This window comes from Triturus cristatus, chromosome 9 (genome assembly GCF_964204655.1).
Source record: "Triturus cristatus chromosome 9, aTriCri1.1, whole genome shotgun sequence".
In the NCBI taxonomy this organism is placed as follows: Eukaryota; Metazoa; Chordata; class Amphibia; order Caudata; family Salamandridae; genus Triturus; species Triturus cristatus.
Window position 1 is genome coordinate 1264059341 of NC_140592.1, and position 23152 is coordinate 1264082492.

Consider the following 23152-nt stretch of genomic DNA (forward strand, 5'->3'; position numbering starts at 1 on the left):
TGCTACGGCGTGTGACGGCAGTGCTGTGCTCCAGGTAGGGGATTGGCCCTGGGTGGAGGTCGAATGGCGCAGTTGGCATCAGAAGGATACGCAAAAGAGCTTCCCACTTTCAACCACCTCAATTCCTATGGCCAGATGGATCTCCAGTGGGATTAGTTGAGCTACCAAAAATGTTAGCAGTTGCCTCTTTCAGCTGATGTAATTTGTCCACTATGGCTGCCCACCGAGGTAGAGGGTCCAGCAGAAGCCCGGCAGGAGTTTGCTCGAGGAGCAGCCCAGCAGTCTGGAGGTACCCGGGGCGTCACGCAACTCCGAACAGTGAGAGTGGCAGGATGTCGGGGAGCTGTGCTTGGAATTCTAGTGATTTTTCGTGACTTACCAAAAATTTGTGTCTTCGATGTGGGCGTCTGTTACGGAGGTCTGTCAGTTACAGTCCCAAAATGGTTAGAAACCTGTCGTCTTAGGGACCATATCTGTACCATGAAAGTTTTTGAGAGGAAAAAAATATTTTCCTGAGGAAGACAGCACTGTCCGCTTTGGAGCCATGTCAGAAAGCGAGGAAAGAAGGAGTTGACGTCCGCACACAGGGTATTGCATATATATGAGCCTGACGTCACACATCTGCGGCTCAGAGCAGCACGTCGCCTACCGACGAGCAAGGGAATTGATGTAAAGTTTCCAAATGCAGTCTGGCACCTGGGGACATTCACACGGTGAGGAATCTACAGTTACAAGTCTCTGTCAGAAATAACTGTACTTTTATAACTAGATTTGTAAATTGTACACAGAAATACATTAACCCTTATCCTAACCCACCAGTACTCCCTTCCTCAACCCACATTCTAAGCTCCCTCTATACATTGTTATCCCTACATCGGCTGCCCCCAAACCATCTCCCGTATCACCCTTTACCCACACTTTCTATTACTCTAACCATTTCCATAAACCCTATTACTAACTCCAACCCTAACCCTACCCTCCCTTACATGTTTTATTACTCTAACCCTTACTCAAGCCCTAAAGTTGACCTAAATAATACATTACCCCATGCCCAACTCTAGACCAAACCATACATTCTACCCTGTATTATATCTCACACCATATCTTTCTTAAACCCTACATCTAATCCCTGTATGTAAACTAAACGTAACCCTAAACTCTTCCCTGATCCCGTCCCTTAACCCAATTGTAACCAATGCATTTTCGTTAAGTCATGCAGTCTTGTATATCGCTGGTTATGAAGTTGTTGGTTTTTTTTTTTACTACTTTATTACATTTTTGTTTCTAGTTTATTCTATGTTTTTATTTATTTTTCCTTGAAATAACAGGCTGACAATACACCGCCTATCACAAAAAGCACAACCAGCTGAATGTCCAGAAATAAGATTTTAATTTCTTAGACAAATTAGAAAAAAACATACTTTTGTTAGACTTTTGGTCAAATTGTTATTTTACAGTTTTATGTACATATAGTACAATTAGTAAGACACAATGCGGACTAAGACTTGACACTTCCTTCCCCTCCCTCGTTTTCGATGCCTCTCCAGAGGGCAGGGGCATCACCAACCCTCCAGAGTGTGCAGCGTTTGCAGATTTAACACTAGTGTAACAAAATGAAAAGAAAGCCATTGGGAAACAAACCACACGAATACACAGCTTGAGTACATGTAAGAGCTGTGGTGACACAAAAGAGGTATTCCTGGAAGCATAGTAGGCGTCTCGCTAAGAATCCTACATTGTTTGCATTTTCAGTGCAGTTAAATATGCCATGATTGTTAGTTCATGGCAAAATGGTAGCCTACGCACAGGTGCCTGCTTGTGACATCAAGTAAAAGTCTGACATCAAGGGAAGCTTGAACCCTAAGTGAAGCGCTATTACCACGAGCAACTTTGATGCCAAGGGTAAGCTCAGCACCCATAAACTGACAAACTCTTTGGAGAAAAGGGGGAGTCACTTTTTCCAGGATCAATATTTCATCAAGTTAGACATACTTTGAGTTTCTTTTGGGCCATCGTCCCTCATCATGCACACAGGTTTCTGCCCTGAGTTGGGACAATTAATTGAAGGCAATGATGAACTTTCCTAGAGTAGTCAGACTGCGACACGGAGGAACAGTACCAGCTTGCTGCTGCTAGGACTGATGACTAGCATCCCTAAGCAGCCTCCCTGGTTAGGGCCAAAGCCCCAAGCTGCCAAGACCTGCTATTTCTGGTATGACTCTTGCAAACCCCATCTTCTCAACCCAGTTAATCCCGTTCCATGAATCAAATCTACTGGTAAACACTAATTGCGTGGAAATAGTCACCGTAATAGGGCAGAGTATGTGCATACTCTTGCAGCCCAGTTGTCAACCACATCCTAACAACCCCCCCCTCGCCTACGCCCTACCCCTTCGGTCACTCTCCTTCAGTATTACCATCCCCCTACACAGGGTTTAAGGATAATCTGTGCTTCTAGGAGACGCAAAAACAGAAAAGGTGTGGGTGTATCTTTTGCAATGTTCATCTAAAGGAAAAGGAAACCATAAAGCTGTTGCCACATTCCAATCTGGAGTTATTTTAATAGTGAGAGTGTGGTTCAATTCAAGATGGTTTTAGAACTAGGGGTGAGGGATGGGGGGTTCAGTCAAGACTTATTTGTGGAATAGTGACATGGGAGTTGAAGGGTTTCAAGTTTGGAAAAAAGCCAACTCCCGGGCCTTAGAAAGATCAAGGGAGCGAGGTTTGTCTGGTGGGTTTCATTAGGCACTTGCTATCACGGCCTTCCAGCTGCCACGGGTGCTGCAGATGTTCGCGCCGCTGGTGGTCAAATGGATGGGGGTGAAGCGCGGGGACCTGGACCTCATTTCATTCTCAGGAGATCATATCCCTATCAACTGATGAGTGATTAATTAATGGCAACATGTTGCCAAATCAGCCTTATTTACGTTAGGGTTTATCAATTAATGTTGAATTAAATGTTTGAGCAAATAAAAAATTTAAGTTAAGATTTGTTAATGATTCCAAATGTTTAAAAAGGTTAAAAAGTGTGGGTGGCTGTATCCTCCCCGATTACTTCCACACAACTACGACTGACCTTCATCACCTCCAGCTGCGGGTAGTTCACCTGACATCCATATAAATATGATGCTATCCAACTGCTGTAACACTGAGAAGGGGATACCACCCCCTGAAGAGAATAGAAGCTTCACCTGGGCGAACACACATACAGCAAAGAGCTATGTCAACCAGAGCAAGGGTGCATCTTAGAACTTAGAGCAGATAAAAGACCAGAGTGACCTGGATGCTGTAGAGGGAGTTTCCCTTCTCTGGAACAGATGAACAGTCCAAGGTTTTGCCAATATCACGTTTGTGCAAGCTTGACACTAGAGGGTAAGCAGAAAATGGAGCTCACATGGTCCCCATAGTTGTCCCTTTGGGATAAGGCAAGAGCAGGATAGGAGGAGCCTGGGAGAGGGGTGTGGAGGGAGATGGGCAAGCCCTCCCAAGGAAAAATAGGTCAAGGCCTTTGTAGCTCCAAACTAAGATGGTGCTTTGTTCAAGTGGCGTACAGTCTTCCCTTCATATCATAATCTGTTGCCTTGTGGGCTAAAGTGAGAGCTCATCTGAAGACACTGATCTCAATTGTGCAAATATATTCAACAAAGAAATAATTTCTTTTTCTAACAAAAACTGATTTTACCCGAAATACCCATCATTGAAACAAGTTTGAAAAAAGGCAGGTCCTTCGGTTATCGCGGAACCATCTCAGTTTATGCCTCTTGTGCTTCATGCTTTAAGTTCCTTCCTGTCGAAGAATTAAAAAAAGCCCTTTTTGCGTGTAGCCTGATGAAGGCTTTAAAGTTTGGGTTTATAGTCTGTGCTCTTGGCAGTCAGTTAATGGTATCCTTTCCACATGCTTGGATCAGCGCAGGGAATCTTTAGAAGAAAGGGTCGGCTATGGTCCAGAGACCCTCACTAGTACTGCTCAGGACACGGACAACAGAGCCAATGATCAGTGTACTCAGATTTACCCTGGAACAGAAGGAACACCAGTTATTGCAGCTCACACTGTTAGCCTTTGGATATAAAGCCACTATCCATCAGAAAGGGTTGCAGACCATGGCTGTAAACTACCTAACCAAAAGCATGTCTACATCTTGAATCAGTGAATGGGATCGTCCTATTGAGGTTGAAAGGTTTCTTACTTCCACATGAAAATGTTACTGTCATGGTCTTATTCATCACCATAAAAGCATTTAGCTATTTGTTCATGTGCAGAACACATTGGTACATTGTTTGAACTGAATCCCCAAATATCCCAGGATTATTAGTTGCTGAATCTCTGAATTATTTGCAAAGCAGTTCTCCACCTATTATTTACAACAGACTCCACTGTCCCAGGGCGAATAACAGTTCTTCAATCTGCAAAAGCAAAGCGTGATCTGTAGAATGGTCTCTTCTATAATAATCTGAGCATGTACCCCATTCAAGGCAGGCTTTGTAGACTGGTTTCTCTCATAGGGTGAGGATGCACCCATCCAGGGTGTGATTTGTGACACTGATGAATGGTCTGTAGAATTATGTCCCTTCTTGTGGGGTGGCGATAACCCCGCACAGACCTCTTGTTGCGTGGCGTTCAACAGTGAAGAGGAGTCTATAGACTTCTGTCCTCTGATGGGCTGAGGGTGATCCCACCCAGACCATCCTGAGCATTCTGTATCCAGACCAAAGCGGCTTCACTACAACATACAGTACAAGTAGAATCTACCTAAAAAGCTAAGGCCGAACACTAACAGAACTTCAAACTGTGCCACAGCTGGGTGTATGATATGCAGTTTACAGTGTGTAAACAAAAAACTCATGATTTTACTTTTTCTGAGGAAAAAAAAGAATTAAAATCATTCTTTGTTCATTTGGGAGGATGTCTGACAGCCTGTTGAAGGGCCCTCAATCACAGTGACGTCAGCAGACCGGGACAGCGACCTCGTCCAACATTATGAGAGGATTGTTTTATCAGTCAAGGTCGCATCAACTCCTGACAACGACCACTCCAATCACAGTGACATCGTAATACCAGGACACGCGAGCCCACCACAGTGATATCTTAGGAAGGAAATGAGAGTCACAGTGAGATTACAATGAGACCATCATTGCCTCGGTGATCATCATCATGAGACAAGGGCATTAACTGCCCAGTGAGCTCCACATACCGTGGCAATGACTCCCTCTGATGCTTAAACATTAGGCAACGATAAGGTCATCATCTGCGTGGACATCCCAGGGGGATATCAATGGCAGCCACATAGGCAGGCAGTGAACGATGTGCTGCCCAACAACCGAGGATCACAAGAACAATCAAAGGTTGAAGTGTACTGCGAGGGAGGAGCCTCATGAGCGCATTTTATAGATTTCTTTTTTTACCTTAAAGTAGTCCCTTTTAAGCCCTCCCCTGCCCCCACTTTTCACATAAAAAGGCATGTCTTGGTATCTCTGGCTGTTGACTGCACAGTGCAACAATTGTTTGCATGATCACGGATTCTCTCCTGTGTCTCGTGACATCTCACAGGAAGTTGGTCTTGAGTTGAATGCTGGGGGAACTCTTCCCTGGAGCTTGAGGATGTCTGGGAGTTGCTTTGGAACGCAAGCTTTCCTGGTTTCCTTTCACAGCTGCCTCCAGTCGAGCTTTCATGGTTGGGGAAGAGGCCATCAAGCTCTTGAAGACTGAGGAATATTGAGGTCCAATTTGCATCAGGTTATGGAGAGCAAACTCGTGCAGGCTCCGGGCTGGGTGTGAAGCGGATCCTAGTGTGTTCTCATCCAGGAGGAAGGAGATCAGGACCGGAAGCAGCAAGGTCACTAACCGCGACCCTGTAAAAAGACGAAAGGAGGAGAACTGACATTTTATAATGAGCTTCAGCAGACAGACAAAGACCAACTGAGCAATAAGACAGAATAACAACCGAGCTGAAATGAGGGAAAAACAAATAATGAAAATCTAAATATTACACAGAGACAAAAAAGACAAATGAGCTTCTTTGGGAAACAGGGATAGTTAATCAAATACAGAAGGGATAACAAGTGAGCAACAATCGTGATTAACAGGTTTACAACTAAAGTTCTAAAGTAAAAGCTATTAAGCTCGCTCGTAGAGTATAACCACCTAGCCCCCACTGGCACACACTGATAATAATGGAGTGACTACACCTGGCAAAAGATGGCAACTACACTTATACTGAGTGACTTAAGAAAGACCATCTCTGAAATGGAAACCGAATAGCGGATCTAGTACATGGAGTAGGGCGACAAATGAGTGAACAAAGCAAGTCATATGTTGACAACTGAGATTCTACAGAGACAAGGAGAACAATAACCAAACAACAACTAAGCACTTGCTAGGAGAAACAAATTAGTAAATGAGTGAATCCAAAAGAACAAAGGACAGCTAAACTCCCAAATTGAGACGACGAATAACATACAGAATAGTAAATGAGCTAAGTGAGAAGGATAAATGATGGAACCAAACTTTTATGAGGAGTCAAAAGACAGCAAACGAGCTCCCACAAGGAGATGCGTGACAATGTAATAACAGGTGGCCAGAGACTAATTAGTGTGCCTATACAGGGAACAGAGGGAGACGACTAAACTTTAACAGCGAGATAAAAATAATCTACTACAAATACAATAAAATACAAGGAAACATACTAACTGCATCGGTCTCTAGGGACATGAACAGCTTTGAAGCTCATTTAGGGATGCTAAGGGGAACTGAGCAGGTACACGGACAAGGTGGTTAACAACTAATTTTCTTTTTTTTTCACAACAAATGTTATTCATTTTGTAAGGTACAGAGTGGGCAGAGCCCTGCAGAGAAAGTACATATATTGTATAAGACATACAGTACCTAGTTGTAACGTTCAAAAACAGCTTGGCCTGCAGAACACCAGGCCGAAACGGTTATTATTCCCCCCCCCCCCCCCCCCAAAGAGTCGTAATTGCGTGTTGTGAAAAACATGTCTGTAAATAGTCAGTTTCGTCAGACTATAATGATGGATAGTGACCCATAGATCGTTCTATGGAATCGTGAGAGTCTGAATATGGTAATATGGGTAAATCAATGCCTCTATATGTTGCCTAAAGGGACCAGACTTTTCTGTGCTTCACAACTAATTTTGTACGGTAAGATAAACAACTGATCTGACATGGTGCCCTACTTGGTGTGCCAGACGGCTGCAGTGTGGCAGAGGTTGGTAACGGTGGCGATCAGGAGGGCCCCCTTTCATAGGGAGTTGCCGCTGTGGGTCTTAGCGTTGTTTTGACAGATGGCGGAAGCCATTCCATTTCAGCATTGGCGCGAGGGAGGCAGTGAGTTGGTCAGAGGCCTGTATCCTAATGAGGTCTTTATATCCTTTGTGGAGGGGCGGACTCTGTTCGGGCTGGGAGCCTGGCAATTTTACAAATATGCGGGTACATCGGATACAGTCAGGGAGGTTAGGACATCTTATCTGGTGGCGCCAGAAGCCACCCGAGTGCACTGACTTTCCACACCAGAAGTGCGGAGCCACAAAGTACTGTGACCCTTGGGAAACTAGGGTCCTGAAAGGGGAAAGCCTTGTCCCAGAAATCCATTAGCAGAGTGGGGAGGATGGGTGGGTCGGTAAGGAATCTGTGGCTAGATAGTCTCTACCAGATAAGGAGCTACTGTAGGTAAGCAACTTGTTCATCAAATACAGATTTCTAGCCGCAGATGCCTTACCTTAGAATGCCTCCCAGAGGTGGGTCCTGCAGGACTGAACAGGCAAAAAGCCCATTCCTACGGACAGGACTGTTCAGGCAGTAGTGGTTGGCAAATGTGTGCAGGGATATCCATGTCGCTTCCTGGCAGATGAAGAGGAACGGAACTCCGCTGCTAACACAGTGGTTGCACCTTTAGCTCTGGTGGAATTAGCCAATGCGCAGCTGAATTTGATACAGAGTATAATCCATCATGAAATGGTCCTCTTCTGCTCCGACATACCCCACAAAGATTTGGTAGGCCACCCAGAACTCTCGTGTGCCATCAAGGTAGAACGCCAACACACTTTTTGGGTCCAGACAGTGAAGTCGCTCCTCTTCATTGAAGGGATTAGGTGGAGCGTAAACAGTAGGCAGACTGATGGATTAGCCTACGTGAAATGGAGTGACCACTATCGGGAGAAAGGAAGCTTTCGTACAAAGCACCAGTTTGTCTGGGTAGAGGTTCAGATAAGGAGGCTTGGATGATGCGTCCAGGCAGAAGTTTTTGCCACCAGGAAGACAGTCTTGACGGTAAGGAGTCTGAGAGGGTAGTTGTGCAAGGGATGAAAGGGAGCGCATATAAAGTAAAGTGTGGACAAGATTTAGGTCCCATTGGTGCATAATGAAAGGAGAAATGGGAAACATATTGTATCCCTTTCATAAACCTATTTACAATAGGAGATTTGAAGAGGGATGACTGATCAGGTAACCGCAAAAAGGCTAAAATTGCGGAGCTAACCCTGCCCAGAGCAGAGCCCTGCTGGGCAACGGAAAGGATGAAAAGGAGAACCTGACAAAGGGGGTCAGGAAGGGGATCTAGTGGTCTTTCTACACCAGCTACAAATTCAGCCCAACGGCAGGCATAAACTACCTTAGTGGAGGGATACTTGGCTACCACAATAACGGCGGAGATTTTGGGAGAAACGTATAAAGCTGTCAACTTCTGCCACTCAATCTCCATGCACAAATACGGAGCGTTGATAGGTTCCGGTGGCGAACCCTTTCCTGCTGCTGTGACAGAAGATTCTCCCGAAGGGGCAGCCTGATTGGAAGACCCATGGCCTTGCTCAACAGCTCAGGATACCAGGCTCTTCGTGTCCAGTCAGAAACCACAAGGAGGACTAGGACCTGGTCGTTCCTGATCTTCTTGAGAACTCAGAGCCGGAGTGGTAGGGCGGAAGGCCCACAGGAGACCTAAGCTCCACTTGAGACAAAAAGCGTCTCTCCGTGAGAACCACCTTGGAAACTACAGCGCACAGACCGGATGACATTGAGCATGCTCGTCGGTGGAGAACAAATCTAACCAAGGCGCTCCCTACTGCTGAAAGAGACTTTGTACCACCGCCAGATGGTGATGCAAGTTGTAATCCGCTAGGTATTTTCAGCGGAGTTAATCTGCTCTGGCTTTCAGCGAGCCCAGCAGATGTTGAACCACCATGGAAATGCCCTGTCGTTCCAGCTATGTCCAGAGATGCAGAGCCTCTTAAAAAAAGGGTCCATGACCCCGCTACGGCCTGTTGTTTTGGTTTAGTGGTGTTGTCTGTGAGCAGCTACACTAGCCTTGCTGGGGGGTAGAAATAGTTTTAATGCCAGCTGCTTCGCCTGGAGCTCCAACAGGTTGATGTGGAGTCCAGATGCTGCCAGAGAACAGAGACTTCTGATCTCCACCTCTCCCAAATGGCCAACCTATTCCAGGAGTGAAGCATAATGTCATCACTGTCAGATCTGGTTGGGGAAAGGAGAAGGGTCTGCTGCGGACACAATTGTGGTTTGTTTACCACTGCAGATCTTGTGCAGTTCCCTCCAAGATCTGGACCATGTCCGAGAGATTCCCCTGATGCTGCGCCCACTGTTACTTCAAATTCCACTGCAGAGCCCACATATGCCAACAGTCATGCATCATCAGTAGGATGCAGGAGGACATCCAGCCTCAGAGTCAGTCTCACTAAAATCCAGGATAGAGGCTGAAACATCAGAATCATATCCTGAATATCCTGGACTCGCCGTCCAGGAGGATAGCCCGAAATTGCGTTGTATTTAGAACCGATCTGATGAAAGGGAGCATCTGAGAGGGAGTAAGGTGTGACTTTGGCACAATGATACTGAAACCCAGCAAATGCAGGAGTTCCGCTGGAGTCTGGAGGTGGAAGATGACAGCCGGGGCAGAACCTGCCTTCAACAGCTATTCATCGAGATAGGGGAAGACTGGCACCCCTGATCTCCGCAGATGAGCTGCAACCACCAACATTACCTTGCTGTACATCTGAGGGGCACTGGTGAAGCCACAGGAGAGCACAGCAAACTGAAAGTGCTTGTGGCCCACTGTGAACTGCAGGTAACACCTGGGAATGTATAACTATGCGTCCTCCAAGTCCAACTATCCAGTCTCCTGGGTCTAGGGCAGACAGAACCTGAGCAAGGGTGAGCATCTTGAAGTGCTCCTTCTTAAGGAAGAATTTGACACAGCGAAGGTCGAGGATAGGACGAAGGGTCATGTCCTTTTTGGGCCCCAGAAAGTAGTGGGAAAAGCAACTGCGACCCACTTCTGGAGTCAGCACTCTAAGGTTTCCTTGGCCAAGAGAGCCATCACTTTCTGGTGAAGAAGAGATTGCTTGTCCTCCGTCAACCTCACGCAGAGGACTGGAAGCTTGTGTGCAATGGTGGCTGGGCAGGTAAGGAGGTGGCTGGAAGCCCTTTCTGTGGTCACAAAAGGAGTGAAAGGTGGATTGAGGGTGAAGAGGGGCCATTGAAAGGCCCAAGGACCTGCCCGTAGCCATGCTGTCCTTAAAGCGCTCCAGCGCCGAATCTGCCTTATCTCCGAAGAGAAAAGAGCCATCAAAAGGCATGTCCATGAGTGATGTTTGGATATCCGCAGAAAAGCCAGTAATCCTCAAACAGGCGTGGCGTCGCTGGGCCACTGTCGAAACTGCTCTGCCTAGTGGGTCAGTGGTGTCCAGTCCTCATCTAATAGTGAACTTAGCTGCATCCCTCCAGTCAGCAACAGCCTGGGAGAGCAAGGCCGGAGCCTCTTTCAGAACCATTAGTATCCTCTGCGCAACCATATCCCAAAGAGCTTGGGAATAGCGGCCCAAAAGGCACAGTGTTTACTGACCACAATGCCAGGCTGGTGGAAAAAACATTTCTTGCCTATGTTGTCCAGCCTCTTGGATTCCCGATGTGAAGGTGCAGTTGGGAATGCGCCAGGGTTTCGGTGGGAAGTGGAAACTTGGACCACCAAGCTCTCTTGTGTTGGATGTTCAGTGAGGAATTTAGGGGCCCTGGAGTAGGGTGGCGGAGGAGATTGTCCGGTTCACAGGAGCTCCTATGTTGTGCTTGGACCAAGTCCCAAGCAGGAAATCAGTAAAAGTTTTGTTAAATAGGAGAAGCGGTTCTGTACGAGTCACTCGTAGCTGAAGCACTTTCATCAAGACAGTTAAGTGAAAAGTTAAAAGATCAGATCGTCCACCCGGGTGTTCTTTGGTACGATCTATGTAAAAGCACAAGGCTCTCTTGGGGTCCAAGTGATGGAGTCTCTCCTCCTCCTTAGAAGGGTGAGGTGAAGTACAGAACACGGCAAGGTGATGTTCTGTCCGACATGGAACGGGATCACTACTAGCGGCAAGAAAGATGCTGGTATCAGCAAAACCAGCTGGTTTGGGAAGGTGGTGTACAACGGGATGACACAGAGCCTGAAGCTAACTCATAAACGGCACCAATGTTATGGTGACAAAGAACAGTATCTGGAGGGTGAGAAGCCGCAAGGAGCAGCTTTGAAACTGCTCGAAGAGAGTGCACATCAGAAACAAAAGGACCAAGTTAAGGTCCCACTGTGGCATTACAAAGGGAGAGGGGAAAAACAGACTATGTAAACCTTTCAAAAAGTGCATAACAATTAGGGACTTGAACAATGAACTGATCCAGCAATTGCAAAAAAGCTGAAAGGTACTCTTTAAATGTGCCCAGAGCAAAATCTTGCTGGGTCACAGACAAAACAAATAACAAAAAGTCAGATGACTGTGTGGAGGGAGTTTATCTGCTGAGTACTGCACCAGCCACACATTTGTCCTAACAGGTATACACAGTTTTTATTGATGATCGACATGGAACGGCATCACTACTTTCGATCTTAAGATCTTGATCCTAAAGTTGCAGAGGATACAGAACATGGCTGCGAAATTGGCTCTATCTCGGCCGCGCTCTGCTTCTTCATCTGCAGCATTAGTCGATCCGCATTGGTTGCCGGTCCAGCAGAGGATTGCCTTCAAGGCGTTATGCCTTGTATTTAGGGCTCTGCATGGACTAGGACTAATTCCACTCCAAAATCTTTTTTCTTGGTATCAAGCTGCCAGACCTCTGAGATCCTCCTCGGCGTTCCTGGTGAGGATTCCCAGGATTAATAGGGTGAGGATGGGCGGCCGTGCTTTTAGTTATACGGCCGCCACATTATGGAATACTCTACCTCTGATATTGAGGAGTAGTCAAGATCTGCTCTCCTTTAGAAGGGATCTTAAGACCTACCTGTTCCCAAGAGCAATGTAATACATCTTCTTGATGGTTAGATATGGTCTCAGCGCCAGGATACCCTTTCGGGTGACAGTTGCGCTTAACAAGCATTAAATACATACATACATGCATGAACGCCTGGCTGCCAAGATGACATCAACCACCTCCGGAGGAAGGTCGAACGTGTTCAGCTGTCGCTATTTAATCTCCAAGTATGAATTTGGAAATTGCACAGGCCCAGGTGCAGAACCCTGCCCTGCTGTTGTGACTTAGATCCTCCCTGAGGGGGCAGCCTGATGGGAGGACAGAGCTCAAGCCCAGGAGTTCTGGATCCCATAACCTCAATGCCAAATCTGGGGCCACTATAATGACTTGGTGCGTCCTGAATGGGGAAAAGGCATACAGGAGTCCCGAGTTCCACTCGAGGAGGGACGCCTCTCCAAGCGAGCGATGCCTTGGAAACTCCAACACGCAGAAGACCTGACATTGTGTGTTCTTGGTGATGGCGAACAGATCAAGCCAAAGTTCTCCCCATTCGTGGAGGGGGCCTTGCACCAGCTCTGAGTGCAACTGTCACTCTTGATCCTCTAGGCGCCGATGGCTGAGCTTGTCCACCCTGGCCTTCAGTAATCCTGCCAGATGGTCCACCACCTAAGAAAATTCCATGCTGGCCCAGCTATTTTCAGAGCTGCAAGGCCTCCCTGCACAGGGTCCATGACCATTACCCTGGTCTGATTCTTGCAGTACCACATGGCAGTGGAGTTCAACTTGAGCAGCGGCACAACCATCCCTTAGATGGATGGAAGGAAGGCTATCAACACCATGTGGATGGCCCTGATCTTCAAGGTTAAAATGGAGCCAGGACTTTGCTGAAGACTAGAGCCCTCTGTCCACCTTTCCCAGATAGCCACCCCACTCCAGGAGCATAGCATCGGTCACCACTGTCTGCTCCAGGTGGTGAAGGAAGAGGGGTCTACTGCGGACGCACTCGCAGTCCAGCAACCACCACTGCAGATCTTATGCAGTCTCCTTCAAAATCGGATCGTGTTCAGGGAGGTCCAGTGCTTAATTTGAGTCGGTGTTTTCAGGTGCTCGGCACTGGCACTTAATTGTCAACACTGGTGCTTGTGACAGTGTCACAAGGTGGTGGCGTCTCAGATAACCACAGCAGTCAATTATGAATTCAATATACATTAAAATGACTATGACCTGCCACCCAAGCCGTTCTTATAACTTTGGGGGCCTGGAATAATCTGAATTGTCACACTTGTAGGAGTGTGATGGTTAGTAGTTTTGCTGTTACTATCACTGGTAGCATGACAGGGGCAATGGGTGGTGCAAGCTGCAGTGGTCTCCTGACGAGAGCCCTGGAACTTCTTTATTTACAAATTATGCACTGGAGAGGTCCCTTTGATGTTGGGCCCACTGAGACTTAGGATCCCACTACAGAGGCCGCGTGTTGTAATTGCATTTATATAGCGCTTGCTACCCCTGACCAGGCGTCTAAGCGCTTTTTTGGCAAGTAGCACGCTACTCCGGATCCCATAAAGGATTAGTGTTGAATTAGTATATTGAAATTTGAAAGTAATTTGAGTGGTGCATATTAGTCAGTTATTTGGATTGAGAAGGGGAGGGACAGAAGAGGGAAAAAGGTTTGCATTTATATAGCGCTTGCTACCCCTGTTGGTGTTGAAGCGTTTTTTCCGCGAGTAGCTCGTTACTCTGGAACCCATAAAGGATTAGTGGTGAATTAGTATCGCGAAATATGAAATTTGAAAAGTGGACATGTTAGTCTGTTATTTTGATTGAAAAGGATAGTGGAGGGATGGTAGAGTGAAGGATTTAGCCTTTTTTTTGTTTTGGAGGCCAGCTTTAGGAGGAGGCTGGGGATGAGTAAAAAGGGATGTGGAGGGGAAGAATCAGTGGGAAGAGTTTAGAAAGGCTTTTTGGGAGGATCGTTATAGTAAAAGAGGTGTCAGATGATGCAAGGAGGGGTAGAGTAGGAGAGAGTCTAGAAAGGGTTATTTTGGGGCTCATAGTAGTGGTATGGGGTTTGGGATGAATGAGAGTGGAGGTAGAGGATATATTGATAGGGGTATAGGGTGAGAAATAGTGAAGTGCATTGGAAAGAGTAGTAGAAAGAAGTTTGAGATGAGTCAGAGAGTTGAGGTAGAAGATATATTGAGAGAGGTATAGGGTGAGAAATAGGGTAGTGCATTAAATATGCGGAGTTGGAAGAAAGTAATGGAATATGCTACTTACCAGTATGCATCTGTTCTTGCCATGTAGAGCTGCAGATCTACATACTTTTGCATAGATCGCCATCTGGTGTTGGGCCCGGATGTTTGCAGTTTGTTTTTCCTCTTGGAAAGTCTTTGGAAGTCAGGAGGTCGGTGACTCCTCCCTTGGATGGTATTGCGCATGGGCTTCGGCTCCATCCTCAGATTGTTTTTCGCCAACAGGGAAAGATGGAGCGTAGTAACAGTGAAGAAACCCATGTGTATTGTATCTAAGTAAGATAGACTGGAACAGATACAGGTAGCCGGGGAGGCGGGTGGGCGTGTGTAGATCTGCAGCTCTACATGCCAAGAACAGATGCATACTGTTAAGTAGCATATTTCGTTTGAGGCATATGAGCTGCAGATTACACACTTTTGCATAGACTATATAGCAGTTCCCAACCTTAGCGGCGACCACCAGTATCTGTTGCAGTGGTTTGAAATAGTGTTTTTAGTACAGCCTGGCCCACACTAGCTTGTTGCTTGGTGTGCACATCTACACAGTAATGTTTAGTGAAAGTGTGCGGTGTTGACCATGTAGCTGCTTTGCAGATATCATCTAATGGGATGTTCCCTAGAAAAGCCATAGAAGCCCCCATCTTTCGTGTAGAGTGGGCTTTAGGGGGAACAGATAGCGTTCGTTTTGCGGTAGCAAATCTGTATGCATTTTACAATCCACCTAGCTATTCCTGATTTTGAGATGGGGTTGCCTTTGTGTGGTGGAGAGAAAGAGACAAATAGTTGTTTGGTCTTTCTGAAAGGTTGTGTTATCTGGATATAGTAAAGTAAGGCCCTTTTAACATCTAGCGTGTGTAGAGCCCTTTCTGCGACAGTTTGAGGTTGCGAGAAAAATACCGGTAATTCTACCGATTGGTTTAAATGAAAGGGGTAGGAATTTTGGGTTGGTGCGGAGTACAACCTTGTTGTGGTGCATTTGGAGAAAAGGTTCCGGTATAGTAAGTGCTTGTATCTCACTGACCCTTCTAAGGGAAGTGATGGCTACAAGAAAAGCTGTTTTCCATGTGAGAAATTGCAGTTCACATTTATGCAAAGGTTCGAAGGGTGGTCCCATTAGCCTTGTGAGAACTATATTTAAGTTCCACACAGGTGAGAGTGGTACTCTGGGGGGGAATTATTCGTTTGAGGCCTTCCATGAAGGCACTCTGAAAAGTGACAGGTGCTGTCTGTTCTGTAGGTAAGCTGCAATTGCTGCGAGGTGTAGCCGAATGGATGTATATGCTAGGTTACACCTTTGTAGATGGAGCAAGTAGCATATGATGTGCTGTATAGATGCGTCTAGAGGATTGATTGTGTTGTTATGGCAATAAACAACAAATCTTTTCCACTTGGCAGCGTAGCAGGCTCTAGTGGTAGGGCGTCTAGCTTCTCTGATGACGTTCATACAGTCGGGGGGAAGGTTAAGGTATTCAAATTCTAGGATCTATGTGTAGGAGAGTAGGATCTGCTCTTATGTTGCCCCCACGTTTTTTCTGATGTATACACTGGTTTCTGGCTATAGTCTGGCTGGGTCCCTGCTAATCTGGGCCCCAGTCTCTCTGTTCTCTCTAAAACAACTTGGTGTGCATATTAGATTGGATACTGTGGTACCTTATGAGCCCCTAGTATATGGTACCTTAGGTACCTAGGGCAGTGGTACTTCACAGGCCTACCAGGGGCTGCATGTATTATGCCACCCCTGGGAAGCATTCTCAATCTGACACCACAGGCCTGCTACTGCAGCCTGTGTGAGGTAGTGGTAGCACTCCTCACTGAGGTATAGGTTCCTATATCTCACCATACACACACATATAAACCTATCAGTCACCCCTCTAGCAGGCCCTAACAATCCTGAGGGCAGGGTGCTTGGTTTACTATGTGAGGGGGTGCTTCTGCCTGAGCAGGACCCCTCTGCAGCTAGCAGAGTCTATTCTCTACTGCTGTTTGTGGATGCGGTTAAACCATATACTCTTAAGTGCATTATAACCTCGCGGTAAATGCTAACTTTGGAATGACTGCATCAAAACATGTCGTGTTTGGTGTCAAATAACTTGTAATCCTACCCCCACACCAGTAACTGGTGTGGGAGTAGGATCCCACCCTTCTAGAGGGGACGACATGTACCCACTGTACTACACGGTAGAAATCTTCTAGAGCCCTGGCATCACAAAATGGATGCCACCAGCACAGACACCGGGCTGCCCTCCTGCTGCTGACCGAAACTCGCAGTGGAGGAAGCCCAACAAAGGGTATCCTGTCACAGGGAGGTGTTACCACCTCCCAGACAGGATTTAGTGTATTGGAGCTGGGTGGGTGCACTCCTAGAGTGCTTTGAAGTCCTGCACTGGGGGAGCAGTAGGATTCTCTGTGCATATGCCAGCTCAAACCGGTTCAGGGGCTACCTGCCCCTGCTCTGGCGCGAAACTGGACAAAGGGAAGTGGGTGTAACCACCCACTACCCTGACCCTCCTAGAGGAGTGGTCATAGAGCTAGTCCCTCCCCTATCTTCACTATAAGATACCAAGCATTGCCAATGCAATTCAGATTACACCTGGACGACGCTCTACACAGAAGAATCCTGGCCCTTCGAGGTTCCACTATCTCTGGAAGACTGAAGAATCTCCCTTGGAGTCGAGTGACTCCCCTGCTTGGCAGGGACCAGTAACTTGATCAACGGTTGCAAACTTCACCGCTCCCGCCGGAGTCCGAAGTCCCTGCGTCCCCTGAAGCGGATTTCCTGACCTCTCGACGGCCATTTTGAGTCCCCAGCGAAGCTGTGGCGTCTGGACCCCACGAGTGACGAGGAACAGCAATACCAGGGAACCGTGCACTGATTTCGATTGCAAACCCTAAACAACGTTCTACGAACTTGTGCTTTGGACCATCTGTAGTCCAAGTCCCTAGCAGGTCTGGTACCGAAAATCAGCGGCCTACCCAGTCCTGAGTGACCGTGGGCTCCTGTGGAACTTTTCCTGCAAAGGCGTCTTCGCGGTTGCTTGCCCGTTGGCTAGTGACTCACCCGAAGACTTTCTCAACGACTTCAAGGGCTCTCCTGGTTGCTCTGGGCCTGCCCTCACTTACCCTCGCTGGGTAAGTCCATCAGACCTTGCTGGTCTGCACCATCTTCAATCTTCACTCCACACGAGACTTGCAGTTGCCAAGGCTTGTTGGCTCCAATCCGGCTGCCAACACCGTCATCAGCTGCAGACGTCGTGGGACCCTCCGAATCCAGCTGCTGGTCATCGTCGATCTCTCCTGGACCTCGTGAGCGAAGAGACAAATCACCATCGAAGACCTGAAGCGACGCGACATCAGTGGTCATCCATCCTGCTGGCCACCGGTCACTGGCAAGTGACTTTGAACTCTGTCCCCTCAATTTTCAGGTCCTCTTCAACTTCAATCCATCTTCGGATTCCAGCGGACACCTCTCCAGTCGTCACAAGCAGCAAGTCTTCAGTGGTCCCCATTGAAAACAGCATCGCGACCCGACACCAAAAGACACCTATGCACCCGGCTTCCGTGGGTGAGGTAACTCGTGCACTCCGGTGCCCAAGTGTGTGTTGGCCCTCGAAATACTTACCCTGTAAGTGGCTTGCTTGTTGACTTCTCCGAAGTGCCCTAAAACTGTAAATTACAAACCGCGACTTGTGCCATTGAAACCAATAGGAAACCCGCGGCTGTGTTTAGACACTGCATGCATCTCCCGTGGGCCGATTACTTACCTGCTAACACTGCAGAAGTGAAGCCCCAGCGATTCCCAAGGCCCTAGGCCATTTAATTTTGCAAGTCGAGTTTGTTAAACCATTTTCTTAGTATATGGTCTGGTACGCCCCTAGGGCTACAGCCATATTTGTGCTTAATTCATTGAGAAGTGTTGACATTTGAAGGTGTATCTGGGTTCTAATCTCATAGAGATTAGTAGAGTGTATCTAAGATTAAATACATATATATTTGATATATATACCTGTGAGGTGTCCTTTTCATTTGGTAATTCAAGAGATTATAAGGTAAAACAAGCTGCTTTACATTCCTCAGAGACTTAGCCTGAAGGCTGCTCTCCACAGCTACCACTAGGATAGCTTTCTTTAAAAGGTTGTCTTAAACCTATCTACCAAGAGTCGCATATGCCAGGCCAACTTCTCACACTCAGATCGCAAGGTTGAGCTGAGCTGGGTCCGGGTGTCTGATCTCTCCATGGTTCTGGGTTAGGAGGCATGGTGAGAGGTGTAGCTTTTGGTGTGGTACTACCGAGAGTTCCAGCAGCGTGGTGTACCACGGTTGTCTGGCCCATGTTGGAGCTACTAGGATCAGTGTGAGGGAATGCTGTTGTAGCTTTCGCACCACTAATGGAATTAGTGGGAGAGGTGGAAAGGCTACGCAAATTTGCCTGACCAGTTCATCCATATCGCATTGCTTTTGGACAATGGGTGTGGGTATCTGGCGGCGAAGCTTGGGCATTTTTTGTTTTCGTGGGTGGCGAATAGGTTTATCTGTGGATGCCCCCACAGCTGAAAGAACGGGTGAAGAACCTGCGGGTGAAGTTCCCACTCGTGGATCTGCTGCGTCTGTCTGCTGAGCAGATCTGCCATGGTGTTTTGGACTCCCGGGACATGTTGGGCTAGGAGAAAGATTTTGTGTGGAATTGCCCATCTCCATATGCTCTCTGCTAGTTGAGAGCTGTGGAGAGTGTGTGCCGCCTTCTTTTTGAATGTAGTACATGGCCGTCATCTTGTCTGTGCGAATGAGGACTGCCTTGCCTAAAATCTGTGTTTGAAAGGATTTTAGGGCTAGAAAGATTGCCAGTAACTCCAGATGGTTGATATGGAGTAACTTTTGTTGCGGCGTCCATGTGCCCTGCACTGTGAGGTGTAATAGATGAGCTCCCCAGCCGGAGAGCGATGCGTCTGTAGTTAGGATTATTTGTGGAACCGGGTCCAGGAACGGTCGACCTCTGGAAAGATTTGTGGTGTTTCACCACTGCAGAGAGCGATGGGTGCGACCGTCTACCAACACCAGATCTGTCAGTTGCCCCTGGGCCTGGTTCCATTGGCGCGCTAAGCACTCTTGGAGTGGACGCATCTGGAGTCTTGCGTGAGGCACTATGAAAATGCAAGAGGCCATCATCCCTATCAGTTGCATAAACACTCTTGTTGGGAGAGTGTTGAGGTATGAATCTTTGACGCAAAGCCTGTATGCTTGCAATCCCGGCAGGATTGGGGTAGGCTATGGCTTTTGAGGTGTCTATGGTGGCACCGAGGTATTGCTTTATGTGGGATGGTGTTAGCTGGGACTTTTGGTGGTTCACCGTGAAGCCTAGCTGGTGAAGTAGTTGGATTGTAGTGGCGGTGTAGTGTACACATTGGTTGTAGGACGTGGCTTTTATTAGCCAGTCGTCCAAATATTGGAAGACGTGAATGTGCGGTCTTCTGAGGTGTGCCTCCACTACCACTAGGCACTTGGTGAATACCCTTGGTGCTGTTGTGACCCTGAATGGGAGCACCTTGAACTGGTAGTGTTGCCCGTCCACTACAAATCTGAGGTACTTTCTGTGAGCATGGTGTACCGGAATGTGAAAGTATGCGTCTTTCCAGTCCAGTGTGGTGAGAAAGTCGTTCTGGGAGAGGAGTGGAAGTACCTGCTGGAGTGTTACCATGTGAAAATGGTCCGAATGTATGTATGTGTTTAGAGGCCGGAGATCTAGAATAGGTCGTAGAGTCTCGTCTCTTTTTGGTATCAGAAAATATAGGGAATAGACCCCTAAAATTTGCTGATTGGCGGGAACTTGTTCTATTGCATGTTTTGTAGGAGGGAGGGAGATTACCTCCTGTTTCAGCAATGTGGAATGTTCTTGTGACATTGGGCGTTGCCTGGGTGGAATGTTTGGGGGGGGGGGGGTAGATGTCAATTCTAGGCAGTACCCTGAGCGAATAATTTGGGTCACCCATCTGTCTGAGGTGATGGTCTCCCAGACCTGAAGGAAATCTTGTAGCCTGCCCCCGACCGGAGTGGGATGGTCTGGAGGGAGGGAAGTCATTGGGTGGGCGGTGTGGCAGAGCGGGCGGTATTTGTTTTGCCTCTGCCTTTATTGTTATTGCCCCTATAGCCGCCTCTTTGACAACCCCTTGTGAAGGTGGATTGAGCAGGGGATTTGTAGGAAGTGGACGCGCTATCTGAGGAGTAGCCTCTAGCCGTACCCCGACAGGAAGAGCGGCGAAAGGAGCGCCTAGGAGGGTGTGACTGTAGGGCTCCCATAGATTTCGCCGTATCCGTGTCCTTCTTCATTTTCTCGAGGGCCTCATCTACCTTTGGGCCGAATAGGTGTTCTTGGTCAAAGGGATGATTTAGGATGGAGGCCTGTACCTCAGGTTTGAAGGCTGATACTCTCAGCCAAGCATGGCGACTGAGGAGGACGCTAGTGTTAATAGCCCTGGAGGCTGTATCTGCTGCGTCTAAGCGTATGGAGGTGTTAGTTATAGTTTTACCCTCTTGAATTAATTCATTGGCCCTATTTTTGTATTTTTCTGGGAGATGGTGCATGATGGTTTCTAATTCATCATAATGCGCTCTATCGTATCTGGCCAATAGCGCTTGAGTGTTGGCGATACGCCATATATTGGCTGCCTGTGACCAGTAGCTTTGACTCTTTGTCAGGTGGTGGTGCTTCGCCTGACGCCAGGGAGTTTGACCTCTTCCGTACAGTGGAAACCACTAGGGAATCCAGTGGCGCTGGCCCTTTGATATAGGCAGGATCTGTGGGGGCAGCTTTGTACTTTTTCTCTATGCGTGGGTTAATGACCCTAGCCCTGACTGGGTCCTTAAAAACCTCTGGCGCATGTTTTATCACCCCCTTGAGCATAGGTAGTATGGAAGTAGACCTATGTGCGGTATCAAAGGTGTCGAGGAGGAAATCCTCTTCTACTGGGTCAGTGTGTAGCTCTACCCCCGTGATAATGTGCCGCCCTCTGAAGTAGGTGGTGGAAACCTAATGAGTCTTCCCGTGGAGATGGCCTGGAAGGGTAAAGGTCATCTTGTGGGACGTCTGGAATGTCTGGATTATTATAGGTGTCCCATGGGTTTGGGGATCCTGTAGGGGTGGGGTCTTGGGGCACATCCCCTGGATCGTAATATGGGTCCCCCTGATCATCATCGTCTGGAGACGGGGTCGGGGAGCGATGAGGTGGGAGTGGAGAAGGCGGAGGTGGAGAGGGTGGAGGAGATGGGGAAGGCCTTCTGAAAGGGGAGGTAGCAGAGTCCTTCCTCTTTGGAGGTGGAGGCGGAGCTGGTTTGTCCAAATGTCTCTTTAGAAGAGAGTGCCAAATGTACAGTTTTTGGATCCTTGGTAAGAGTCTTTTGCAAGGGATCCGGTGTAAACAGTTCCTGTGACAATGTTTGTTCCGTCGGCGCCGAAGGTTTTGGGGCCGATGACTTCTTAGGCTTGTCCGTGCCGTGCTTAGCACTGGGCTTGGGAACCTCCGAATTTTGGGTCGGCGTAGAAGTGTCGGTGCCGAGGGCCTTATGGGGTTTGGTCGGTACCGAAAGGCTGGGTTTCGACACCGAGGACTTTGGTGCGGAGCTCGGTGTCGAGGTAGAGGCCGGTGTCTTTTTCGGTGCCGAAGTGTGTTTCTCGGCACCGCTGGAAGGCTGGCTCGAGCCCGAGCCGCCGGAAGGCTTATTGGGCTTCTTCACCGGGCCCGAAGGTGGGGTGTTTGAAGCAGTGTCTCTGGTCTTGCCTAGGCCCGGAGGCGAAGGCGTGACCGAAGCCTTTTTGGGTGTCGGCGCTGGTGCGGGAGGGGGTATAGTACTCACGACCCTCTGCACCGGGGTGATGTCCTCCACATCTGAGTCGTCGGCTTCGGAAGCACTGACGAGGTCCTCTTTGGTGTGGTGCTGTCCCGGATCTTCGACGTCGTCCCCGAAGATGTCGACTGGCACGGAGGTCGAGGAGTGCGCCATGTTTCGTCTGGCCCTTCGATCTCGAATAGTCTTTTTCGATCTGAAAGACTTGCAGGCCGGACAGTCTCGAGCCTCGTGTTCAGGGGAGAGGCAGAGGTTGCACACCTCATGAAGATCGGTGTGGGGGAATTTGGACCCACATCGAGGGCACTTCTTGAAAGGAGTTCTTTCCATCAGCCGGGACCGGAGCTTGGGTAGGCCCGAAGGCCGCCGTCGACGACTGGAATCGAAGATGTGTCGAAGAGAAGGTGATTGAGGAGATCTGGATCTGAACAATACCGCGATGAGCGAGGATTCCACTTCGATCGTCGAACTGGAAATGTTCTGAACCGGAGCACGAAGTATTACATCCGAGCCCGATGGCCGAAAAAACAATCTGAGGATGGAGCCGAAGCCCATGCGCAATACGAACCAAGGGAGGAGTCACCGACCTCGTGACTTCCAAAGACTTTCCAAGAGGAAAAACAAACTGCAAACATCCCGGCCCAACACCAGATGGCGATCTATGCAAAAGTGTGTAATCTGCAGCTCATATGCCAAGAACATCTATATATATATATATATATATATATATATATATACACATACACACACACACACACGTACATGGAAAGTATGTAGATGCATAAAGGAGGTAAGTATATGTAGATTAAAGATATTGATAG

At 47.9% G+C, this 23152-nt stretch overlaps 1 protein-coding gene across 5 annotated transcripts in view; it reads right to left on the bottom strand.

Moving 5' to 3' along the window:
• Positions 1–1373: 1373 nt before the first annotated feature.
• The window catches only part of HEATR5A (HEAT repeat containing 5A), a 399007-nt gene continuing 377228 nt past the window's right edge, over positions 1374–23152 (bottom strand). For all 5 annotated transcript variants that reach the window (XM_085627402.1, XM_085627405.1, XM_085627403.1 and 2 more), the window contains one exon: positions 1374–5850. In XM_085627402.1, coding sequence (XP_085483528.1) covers positions 5543–5850 — 308 coding nt within the window. In that variant the 3' untranslated portion in view covers positions 1374–5542. The remainder of the gene's footprint in view (positions 5851–23152) is intronic.